At 58.5% G+C, this 11,690-nt stretch overlaps 1 protein-coding gene across 1 annotated transcript; it reads right to left on the bottom strand.

The window, feature by feature from the left end:
• Positions 1-5,324: 5,324 nt before the first annotated feature.
• On the bottom strand, positions 5,325-9,516 carry SIX2 (SIX homeobox 2). The gene is made up of 2 exons (XM_038751755.1): positions 8,927-9,516; positions 5,325-5,622 (listed from the first exon to the last, which is right to left on the bottom strand). The coding sequence occupies exons 1-2, from the start codon at positions 9,484-9,486 to the stop codon at positions 5,325-5,327; spliced, it is 858 nt and encodes a 285-aa protein (XP_038607683.1). The 5' UTR covers positions 9,487-9,516.
• Positions 9,517-11,690: the final 2,174 nt, after the last annotated feature.

An 11,690-nucleotide genomic window follows, 5' to 3' on the forward strand; every position in this document is an offset into this window, starting at 1 on the left:
GCTTGCAGATAGCTGCTGGCCCGGGACCTCCAGCGGACTCTGCCGGTCTGGGTCGAATAAAGCTGGGGTTAGGGCCCAGGGCAGATCGGAGCGGAAGCGGGGCAAGGGCTTAGTCCTGGCTGCAGGGCTGGGGATTAATTCTTGCTATAGGAAGTTGGGTGCGGAAGCCGAGGGGATTTTCTAAATTTGAGGTAACAGACCAGCTGGCCCGGAGGGGTAGCCGGGAGAGTGCGCAGTCTCCACGGTTTCATTCCCGCTCCCAACGGCCCGGAGGAAGGGGGAATCCCCTCTCTCCCCGATCCTGTCCCCTGTTCCCCCTCCTCGCCCCCCCGGCCCGGCCGAATCCAGAGCCTTGCCGGGCCGAACTGGGCCAAGCACCGCAGAAACAGAAAAATCAAATGAGGGCCTGAGTCTAAGATTGGTCACAATTAGATCAGCAGGTGGTTTGTGTGCGTGCGTGTGTGTGTGTGTGTGTGTGTGTGTGTGTGTGTGTAAGTGTAACAGAGAGAGAGAGAAAGAGAGAGGGACGGCCATGTGACTGCTGAGTGACTGCGTCTGTGGGGTAGGGTACGTTTGGCTGCTTTCTTGCGACTGCGTATGAGTAACCGGATGGGTGTGATGTATGTATATGTGTATGTTTTGTATGTCTGTATGTATATGATTGTGGGTGACTGAATGTGTGAGACTGCTGATGTGTGTGGCTATGTGTAATCCTTTGGGCTATTGTGTGTGTGTGTGTGTGTGTGTGTGTGTGTGTGTGTGTGATCCTGTAAATATAACTGTGTATTGCTGTAGTGAGACAGAGCGACCTTGGGTGGCTATCGGGGTAGCTAGTTGCAAAAAGTGTGTGTGTGTGTGTGTGTGTGTGTGCGTGCGTGTGTGTGCGTGCGTTTTGTGATTGTTTCTGGAAATGTGTCTGTGGCTTGTGTGTCTGTGGCATGGCCATCCTGGTCCTGGAGAAAACGCGTGCCCTGGGGAGTTTCCTTGTCTGCTCCCTCCTTCCGGGGTAAGACAAGACCGCGAGACAGAGCAAGAGAGCGACAGAAGCAATGGAAGTCAGGCATGTACCTACACACCCCCATAAACATAAAAGCGCAAACACACTCAAGCAAACACACGCAAACTCTCTCCCAGCATACACCCGGCTGCCGTGTCCAACAGGCTGCCTGATTCTCGATTTTCAATCGAGCAGTTCTGCCCCCTAGAAAAAGCCTCTCATCCCCCTTCCCCCTTCCTCCTGGCTCGACCCCTGGCCTGACCCCCCCCCCCCCAGCTAGAAGTCCTAGGCATACCTTCCAACCCCCCGTCGTGAAACCCCCAAACTCAATCAGGCACACACAGGGACTCACACCCACGCACATTGTCACGAACGGGCAGCTTCGCGGTCACACACAGGTGCACAGAAACAGAACAAAATAATAATAATAGTGGTATTTGTTAAGTGCTTAGAAAGTGCAAGGTACTATTCTAAGCGTTAGGGTGGATACAAGTAAATCGGGTTGGACACAGTCCCTGTCCCACGTGGAGCTCACAGTCTCAATCCCCATTTTACAGATGAGGTAACTGAGGCAGAGAGAAGTGAAGTGCCTTGCCCAAGGTCACACAGCAGATAAATGATGGAGCCGGGATTAGAAGCCATTGGCCATGTGACAGCCAGGTTTGTGCGGTATTCACTACACCATGTTGCTTCTCATGCATACACAACACCCCGATCCCGCACGCCCTCCATATGCCAATCGCCAATTATTTTTCCTCTTTCGCACCCCCATCTCCACATAGACAGATGCATCCACACACCCTTACACAGAGGCTCACATGTACAGATTCACATGTACACACTGCAGACACATCCAGGCTCTGAGCACCGGCACAGGAACACACACAAATGCATATATACATACATATGTATATTTATCTACATACCACACTATATCAAAATGGTTGTATACTGCTGTATTTTTAAGCACTTACTATGTGCCAACACAGTTCTAAGCACTGGGGTAGATACGCTATAATCAGGTCCCACACGAGGCTCAGAGTCTAAGCAGGAGGAAGAACAGGTTTCGAATCCCCATTTTGCAGATGAGGGACCTGAGGCACAGAGCAGTGAAGTGACTTGCCCGAGAGCATACGACAGGTACATGGTGGTGTCGGGATTAGAACCCAGGTCATTCATTCAATCGTATTTACTGAGCTCTTACTGTGTGCAGAACACTGACCTCTGACTCCCAAGTCTGTGATCTTTCCACCAGCCCATGCTACCTCTATATACACTAAGACGCAGATCAATCAATCAGTGGAATTTATTGAGCACTTACTGTGTGCAGAGCACTGTACTAAGCGCTTGGGAGAGTACAGCATAACAATATAACAGACACGTTCCCAGATACATTCAGATACAAAGAGGCGCAGTCACCCTTAGGTACAGCTAGGCCCACAGAGGGAAGCAGGCAGACCCAGGTAAAAACAGATACACATCCACCCAGACACATATTCCAACTCACTCCAAGCTTTCCCCTTCTCAATCCTCCAGTCCCGGACCTTACAGTAAGCGCTCAATAAATATCACTGATTGATTGATAAATATCTACACTGTGGATCCGAGAGCCTCTGCCCTTCGCCACCAGGCAGACCTCTCGGATATGGGGTGGGGGTGGGGATGGGGGCAGTCGGCTCCCAACAAAGCCCAAACAAGGCCGGGCCAGGGCTGCTCTGAGCGCCGGGTTTGGGGCGGGGGGAGGAGCCGGGGGAGGGAGAGGAGGAGGCGGCGCCGGGTCGTTACCCCTCCGTCTTCCCTCGACCCCCTCCCCTAAAGGACGGCCCTGGAAAAAGAACTCAAGGAGGCGAAGAGACCCCATCCTGAGTAGGAAAGTCTTAAGGAAGTTGGAGAGAAGAGAGATCTGGGCTTTCCGGGACCTTTCCTTTCTCCACTTCCTCTCCCCTGTCCCGTCCCTCGCCCTCTCCCCATCCCCCCCCCCCCTCCCGGGAAGGTGTGTGTTTGTGTGTGTATGTGACTGTTGGTTTCGTTTCGGGGTGTGCTTCTGTGACCCTGCGACAGCGACAGTGTTTGCGTCTGTGCTCGTACGAATGTGGGTGTGGGTTTGTCTTGATTTCGTTCCGGTGTATGCCTGCGTTCCTGAGACAGGGTGTGTGTGCGTTTGTGTTTGTGTGTTAGTAAGCGTATCTCCGTGTGTGGTGTGTGTCTCGGTGACAGTGTGTATATATGGTGTTTGTTAAGCGCTTACTATGTGCCAAGCACTGTTCTAAGCTCTGGGGGTGGTATGCAATAATAATAATAATAATGGCATTTATTAAACGCTTACTATGTGCAAAGCACTGCTCTAAGCGCTGGGGAGGTTACAAGGTAATCAGGTTGTCCCACGTGGGGCTCACAGTCTTAATCCCCATTTTACAGATGAGATAACTGAGGCACAGAGAAGTTAAATGTCTTGCCCAAAGTCACACAGCTGACAAGTGGCGGAGCCAGGGTTAGAACCCATGACCTTCGACTCCCAAGCCGGTGCTCCTTCCGTAGGGAATATAAGTGCGGTATTTGCTAAGCACTTACTATGTGCCACACACTGTCCTGAGCGCTGGTGACAGTCTATGTGTATCTGTAAGTGTTGTGTGTCCGGTGGCAGTATATGTGTATCTGTGTGTGTGTTGTATGTCCGAGTGGCAACGCATGTTTATCTGTATGTGGTGTGTGTCTGGGAATCAGAATACCCATCTGTGTGTGGTGTGAGTTCCGGTGATGGCATATGTGTGTCTGTATGTGATGTGTATCTGGGTGGCGGTGTGCGTGTGTGTGGTGTGTATCCGGATAGCAGTGTGTGTATTTGTGTGTGAAGTGTGCCCGGATAGCAGTGGGTGAGTGTCTCCTCCCGGGGCTCTATGAGGGGGAGCGGCGGAGGAGGTGGGGGATGGTTTGGCTCCGCAATAATACGGGATCCCAGCTGGGAGCTCCCCCAAGCCGCTGCTCCACGGCCAGAACGAGCAGAGAGGGGGGGATCTGAACCCCGATCCAGGGAGGGGATTGAGGGAATACGGGGGCCGCAGGACGGGAGCGAGACCGCCTTATATTCGAGCCTCCTCCACAAACGAGAAGCTGCCTAAGAGAAGCAACATGGCTTATTGGCAAGAGCACGGGTTTGAGAGTCAGAGGACATAGATTCTAGTCCCGCTCCGCCACTTGTCTGCTGTGTGACCTTGGGCAAGTCACTTAACTTCTCTGCGCCTATTTACTCCATCTGTAAAATGGGGATTAAGACTGTGAGCCCCACGTGGGACAACCTGATTACCTTGTATCTACCTCAGTACTGAGAACAGTGCTTGGCACATAGTAAGCGCTTAACAAATACCATTTTAATTATTATTATTAAAAGCCTCAGGTTGGGGCGCGCTGTGCCCCGGGGCCCGAAATCTCCTATTTTTGCCTTTTTAAAAGTTATAACCATCCGCCGAGGGGAGCGTCAACAAAATTTCCCGGTCCGGCTCTCAGTCGGGCGGGGGTTATTCCTAATGGGGAGAAAAGGGTCTCGGCCCGGCCAGGGGCCCAGAAATTCCTAGAGACGAAACGCAGGACTTTGCAGTAGCAAATAACCCAGATAATTGAAGCCTTCGGACTCACTCATCCGACCATTCTGCCACCTCGCCCCCACCTTCCCACGATCCCCCTAAAAGAACCCCCCAAACTCCTCCTATGTGAAATCTCCCATTTCGAGTTCTGAATAAGCCGGCACTTTCTGGCGTCTTTAAAGCCAGAGAGCGAGCCAGAGGGACCGACACAGAGACAGAGCGAGGAACCCAGAAACAGGGAGACAGAGACAGAGGATTGAGAGATCAAGAGCGGCAGAGAGAGGAAAGGCGCTGGGGGTTGGGAGGGGATTCGAGGGGTCCTGGGGGGGGGGGGCGCGGGGGAGCGGAGGCCAGAGGCGCAGAATACAGGATCAGAACCATAATTTATTCCCTCCCGAGGTAGCGGAACCGACCCGGGCTTCGAAAAGGAAAAAAAAATAATCAAAGCGCGAACTTGGTAAAAAAAAAAAAATCAGACACAACAGAGCCCTGAACCCTACTTCCCCGTTAAGACTCAGCCGCCCGGCCGGTCCCCAGCCTCGGTATCAGTACCTTGTCCAGCTCCAGCCACCGGTCTGCCGGCCCCAGCTCCGGACACTCCCGCCCCCGCCCCGCCTCCCCGCCGGTCCTCGAAGTTTCAGGAAAGTTTCTGAGCTAAAGATTGGGTTTCGAGAAAGACGGGGGGACCGGCGGGAGGGGGTGCGGGTCGGGGGCCGGGGGAGAGGGGCCCGGGGGCCCTCGCGTCCTTACGAGCCCAAGTCCACCAGGTTGGAGGACATAGGGTTGAGGATAGAGTCCTGCAGGCTGTGGTGGTGCAGAGGCTCGGCGCTGGGCACCGGGATGGCACTGGGGCCTTGCGGATGACCCAGGCTGTGCAGAGGCTGCAGCCCCGGGGGCGAAGCCAGCAGAAGCGCGGGGCTGGGCGACGGGTGGTTTGGAGTACCCGACGGCGTCTTCTCGTCCTCTGAGCTGCCCAGCACCGTCTTACTCCCGTTCAGGGACGGGACGAGCGGATTGTGGCTTGTTGAGTTCTCGGTGTTTTCCCTGGAAGACAGGGGCACGGGACACTCACTCACGGGCCGAGAGAAGGTAGGGGGGAGATATAGGAACATCAGAAGAGACACAGAGCGAGACAGAAAGGCGGAGAAGACAGAGTTGGGAAGACAGAGAGATGGAGAGAGACAGACGGAGAAGAGATAGTAATAATAATAATATTTGTTAAGCGCTTACTATGTGCCAAGCACTGTTCTAAGCGCTGGGGTAGGTACAAGGCAATCAGGTTGTTCACGATCCCCGTCCCACATGGGGTTCACAGTCTTAATTCCCCCATTTAACAGATGAGGTAACTGAGGCCCAGAGAAGTGGTGACTTGCTCAAGGACACACAACAGACAAGTGGTGGAGCCGAGATTAGAACACATGACCTTCTGATTCCCAGGCCCGTGCTCTAGCCACTGCACTGTGATGGGGAGACAAAGAGATGGAGAGACAGACCCCGAGAGGCATAGGAGGAGAGACCCAAAGAAAGGCGAAGAGAGGCGAAGAAAGAAACAAAATCAGACAGAGAGAAGAAGTCTCAGGAAAGGAGATTCATGATTTCCCGATCTCGGCTGGAGTGGCAGAACGCTTTTTTTCCCCTGGTAGTCTGCGGGCAGACTGCCGTTTCCAGTTCTCCCAATTTCTCCCAGGTCTCCCTGTTTTTTTCTGTCCCGCTCTCGTCCTCTCTTTCTGCTTCATCCGCTCCTTTTCCCCTCTCTCTCCCTCCTCCCGCTTCTCTGTCCCACTCTCCGGCCTCGTCCAGGTTTCTCCGCTCCCTGCTTTGCTCCTTGTCCTTTCGCTCGGCCCGTTTCTCTTTCTCATTTGTTCCTCTCGACTTCTCTCCCGTCTCTTCCTTCCTGTCCCGGTCTCTTTCTTTCCCTGTGCATCTCTCTTCTTCCTGCCTTCCTCCTGTCTCTTTTTCTGGGCACCGCAGATCCTTCCCCCCGCACCTCCCCCAGCCCGGCGCAGCCCGCTGAAGCCAGGCGCCGGGGCTGTGTCTCCCCGGGCCCTACTTGGGTGACGCAGGAAGCGGGTAGAAAGTCTGTCGCCGATGAAGGCAGGGTTGAATGGGTGCGGGGAAGGGGGAGAAGGAGAACAGCTCCGGAAAACCCAAATGTGGTCTTGACAATGGCCAAGATCTCGCAACCCCATCTCCAAGCCCAGGCCCGACCCGACTCGCAGAGCCGATTTCTTTCCACGGTGCAGCCAGGGCGCGAATCCCGGGAAGTCCTCCCTAAGGGATTCCCTCCCGGGCCGGGACTCTAAGAGCAAGATCAGCCGGCCCAGGGAACCTCCCACGGAACCCTCTCTAAACCTAGAACCCCGGACCCCAAACTGGTGGGGTTCAGACCTAGTTCCCCCGACCCCAGTCTGTCCCCAACCCTGGAGGGGAGAGACATTTCCTCACCGGCCCGGGTAACTCCGATTTTCCCCGCGTCTGATCCTTCTTCTGCCCCGAAACCTCGAAATCCCGGTTCCACCGAGCACGGAGAGGAGTCGATTTCGTCTCCGGGTCCCGCACGGCAGTGCTGGGAAATTCCCTTTCCGCCTTCCACTCCCAAACCCCCGCCTACGCTCCCGGGTCGGAGCAGCTGGGCCCAGCCTCCGGGGCTCAAACCCGTTACTCTCTCTGAGGGTCACGGCAGGTGCCAACGGAATCCCCCGCTGGGCCGAACCGGGGGACAGAGCTGACCTCCGGCTGCAGAAAATTAAGGGCCTGCGGAGGATCCGAAGCCCAGGGAGAACTCTCCGTTGGAGAAGCGTAGGCCTGGGCCGGGGTCTCGATCAGAGGAGCGAAACTATTCGGGTTGGAGGTTGGCGAGGGGAGGGGGTTCCCGGCCAAAGCGGGTTTATTTTTCGTGTCGATTTCCTCCCTCCCTACCTCGGTTCCCCAACCTGGGCTTTCCAGAACGGGACAGCCGAGACCAGGGCCTCTTCCTCGGAATGGCCCGGGAGTGACAGCAGGGCCGCGGGGGTGGCGTGGAGATTGTGACCCTCCGCGGCCTGGGAGGTCAGCCCCCTCTGACCCCCAAGGTGGGCCCGGGGCGGAGGCCTGAGCCCAGCCCTCCTCTAGCTAGGGGCTCCCCAAGAAGGGACTCCCAGGCTGTCGAGAACTTTTCTCCTCCAAGACCCTCTCTCAAGGCTCGGCCCCTTGCTCTGTGGGTCAGCGTAGGCTTCGTAACCCGCACCAATCACTTTCCTGGACATCACTGTCACCTCCAGAAAGTCCCTCTCCCCACTGCTCCCGGCTTCCCGCTCCCTTCGCCCAACCGGAGTCCCGGTTCCTGTTCTCTCTGCTTGCCCCCCAGTTCCCGGTTCCCCCCCACCAAAGTCTCTGTCCACCCAGAGTCCCGGATCCCCTCTGTTGCTGACGCCCGAATCCGGAGTCCCGCTCCCTCTGTCTATCCCGAGTCTCGGATCCCTGCCTGATTCCCGCTTCCCGGACTAGATCTCCAGCCTGAGCCGGGTCCTAGATCTCCTCCCCACCCCACCGAACCGCTTTCTGGCCCCTGGCAGAGGGGCCAGAGGACACGAAACAGTGCTTGGCACATAGTAAGCGCTTAACAAATACCATTATTATGATCATCATAAATGGCGGCAGCAGAGCTATCAGTTAGGCTCGGCCGTCAGGGACAACGGGGAGGGCAGGAGGTGGAGGAAGAGGGGAGATTATCCCGGGAATTGGGATCGCGTGTGCCTCGCTGGATCCCTAGGAGTAATCTCCTCGATTCCTTTGGAGCCGTGAAGACACGGCCCTCACCTCCACAGGCCTCAGCGAGGGCGGCGACCCGGCGGCAAGTTCGGGTGGGTGGCGGGGGGGAATAAGGAGCGGGGGATTCTCCCAGCCTGACTCTCTGCTCCCTCTCCAGAGTCCCAGCCCCATGGTCAATGTTCTGGCTGAGACAGTCGCCCTCTTTTTCTGGGAAAGAGCTGGGAAGGCAGGAGGGAATCCGGGGGGCGAGTGGAAGGCCTGGGGGTCAATCCCAGCGGTTGTCTCGACTCCCCGGGGGATGAGACCCTGAATAAAGCAGGAAAAGTCGAGGCTCTGGATTTTTATATGTCCATTCCCCGACTTTCCCGTTTTCCGGTGTAGACCCGAGAGAGGCCTCGCCGGGCCTTGGACGAGTATCCGGCTCATGGGATGGACCCATCCGACCCGGCTGACACAAACCCCCCTTCCCCTCCCTCAGCCCCGGCCCCTCGAAACAGACCCCAATTCCGCGTTGCCCACGGAGTGCCAGCCAAGTCGCCCCCGGCCCTGCCCGCGCTGGGGGGCGGGACGAGGCGGAGAAGAGGCTGGGTCCGCGTACCTTTCCTTGGCCTCGGCCGCCCGGTCGCGCTGCCGGCGGTTCTTGAACCAGTTGCTGACCTGCGTGGTGGTCAGGCCGGTGGCCTCGGCCAGCTCCCGCTTCTCACGCGGGGACGGGTAGGGGTTGTGGGCGTACCACTCCCGCAGGACGCTGCGAGACTTCTCCTTGAAGCAGTAGCTGGTCTCCTCGCCGTCCCAGATGGAGCGGGGCAGGGGGAATTTGCGGCGCACGCGGTACTTGCCCACGGCGCCCAGCGGCCGGCCCCGCAGCTTCTCGGCCTCGATGTAGTGCGCCTTGAGCCACAGCTGCTGCAGCTTGGGGTGGTTGGGCGGCGAGAACTGGTGGCCCTCGAGGATCTTGTAGAGTTCGCGGAAGTTGCCCCGGTGGAAGGCCACCACGGCCTTGGCTTTGAGGACGCTCTCGTTCTTGTGCAGGTGCTCGCAAGCGGGCAGGGACCAGAGGAAGCGACCCAGGCGTTCCAGGTTCCCCCCCTGCTGCAGCACCTCGCACACGCAGGCCACCTGCTCCTGCGTGAAGCCGAACGTGGGTAGCAGGGACATGGCGGACCCTGGGCGCGGGCCCCCCCCCCAGCCCCCCTCCCCCGCCCCCCTCCCCCGGGGCCGCTCAAAGCGCGACGCCCCGCATGGGGGTCCCCGGGGGTGCGGGATAGGGAGGGGAGGAGGGGGGGAGGGGAAGGGGGTCCGGGTCACAGGCGCCGAGAGCTGAGGGCGGGGACGGCGGCGGCGACGACGACGACACGCACCTCCAGGAGGAAGGAGATCCGAAAGTCACTTTTGTAAGTCCTCAAGGGTCCCCCCCGGTCTCCAGCGCCGCGCTGGACGCGCCCTCCTCAGCTCGGCTCGGCGCGGCCCGAGTCCCCGGGCCCCGCTGCATCCCGGCTCCGGGCTCCAGGCTCCCTGCGCCCGGCCGCCCACTCGCCCGCCCACTCGCTCGCTCGCCCGCCCGCCCGCCCGGCTTGTTTACTAATAGGATGGCCGGGCCCGCCGCTGATTGGCCCGGTTATCTGACCCGGGGCCTGGCCGAGCCGCCCCGCGCCCAGGCACGGGAGAGGGAGGAGGGAGAAGAGAGAGAGACACAGAGACAGACAGAGACGGAGACAGACACAGAGAGAGAGAGACAGAAGAGGGTGGGAAAGGGGGCGAGGGGAGAGCTCAGTGGCCGCCGCCGTCAGTCACCGGGATGCCTGGTCCGTGGTGGGACGGACAGCTGGACGGACAGACAGGAGGATGGAGAGAGAGAGAGAGAGAGAGAGAGAGGCACCCGTAAGAACAACACAGAGATCCAGAGAAACTTGCACTTAGGCGGTGATTGACGGGCCGGACCCCCAGGGGGGGAGGGGAGGGAGTGGGGAGGGATCGCAGAGGAGAACGGGAGGCGGAGAGGGTGACGAGGAGGGGAGGAGGTGGGGAAAAGGGGCGGGGAGAAGGGGGGGTTCCCTGTCCCCGAGAAGGGGTGCCGGTCCTTCTGCCGTGGTTTAGGGGAGGGGGCGATGGGGAAGGGGTGGCCCATCCAAGCTGCTCCAGGACCCCGGGGTACTAGGGGAGTCGCAGCCTCCAAACCTGCCCGTTTCTTTCCCTTCTCTCTGTCCTACCCTCTTCCGTCCCCTTCCCCTCCTCCTCCACGCCGCGGAGGGCAGTCCAGCGTCATTCAGATGCGTTTTCCCTTCCTATTTCGAGGCGGGGTAGGGGGCGGGCCCGGGCTCCGAGGCCCGGCTGGAGGGGGCAGAGGTAGGTGGGAGGGAGGAATTGAGGAGGGGGCGGAGCGTGGGGCTGCACGGGGAACGGGGTTCTTCTCTTTCCTCTCCCTCTCCGGAGGGCCAGGGCCTCGGCGGAGGCAACAGTGGTCTTGACCAGAGGCCTGGGGCGTTGGCAGGACGGGGGAGGGGCCCTCCGTCCTACTCCTTGGTACCTCTCCCTTCTCCTTACAAGGGTGCCAGCCGGGCTCTTTCTCTGCCGGGGTCTCGCTTTCACCGTCTCTTCCCGCGTCTCTATCATAGTGTCTCTGCCTCTGCCGAGGTCTCGCTGAGTCTTTCGGGGATCTCTCTGCCTTCGTCTCTTCCAGGGTCTCTGTCGGGATTTCTCTGACTCTGTCAGGGCTTTCCTGTTCCTTCTACATCTGAGACTTTGGGTGTCTCTGTATATATCGCTCTGTATCTCCCTCTGTGTTGCTGTCTGAAACTCTGCTTGACTTCCTTCTGCGTTTCTGTCCCTAGGTATCTCTCCGATTCTCCTTCTGTTTGTCTGTCGTACGTCTCTGCTCTTCTCTGTGTTTCCATCCGTGTCTGTGTCCCTCTCTGGCTCTCATTTTATTTTCGGCCGGGGTTGAGGTTATCCAGGACGGCTGGCCCGGGATTATTTTCCCGGGGCGGTTATCACCCCTTTCCCATCCTCCTCCCTCTCCTCAAACACAGCATCCCGGGTCCCTGCAATTCTCTTGGGATTCGGAGTCTCCATCCCGCTCCTCTGAGGGCGAGCAGTAAAGCTGGAGGGGGGGCTCTGCTGAATGCTCTCACCCCCTCCCCACCCCGCGCGGATCCTCCGGGAAGCAGAACTAGGCGGTGAGGCCGGGGGGCGGGCTGTAGGGGAAAGGGCCGCAGCTCTGGCAGCTCCGAGAAAGCCGGAATGTCGGGCTAGGGCGGGGGGCGAGGTGGGGAAACTCAAAGACCCCCATGAACCCCGGTGTCCTTTAAGACCCTCCCCCTCGCCCCCTCCCCGATTCCCATCTGCCGTTCTACCCACAGGCT

Source organism: Tachyglossus aculeatus, chromosome 9 (genome assembly GCF_015852505.1).
Source record: "Tachyglossus aculeatus isolate mTacAcu1 chromosome 9, mTacAcu1.pri, whole genome shotgun sequence".
Taxonomy (NCBI): domain Eukaryota; kingdom Metazoa; phylum Chordata; class Mammalia; order Monotremata; family Tachyglossidae; genus Tachyglossus; species Tachyglossus aculeatus.

Coding starts and splice junctions, on each gene's coding strand:
- SIX2 (XM_038751755.1), bottom strand. CDS start 9,486: ATGTCCCTGCTACCCACGTTCGGCTTCACGCAGGAGCAGGTGGCCTGC. Junction 5,623..8,926: donor GCGGCCGAGGCCAAGGAAAG/GTACGCGGACCC, acceptor CCTGTCTTCCAG/GGAAAACACCGAGAACTCAA.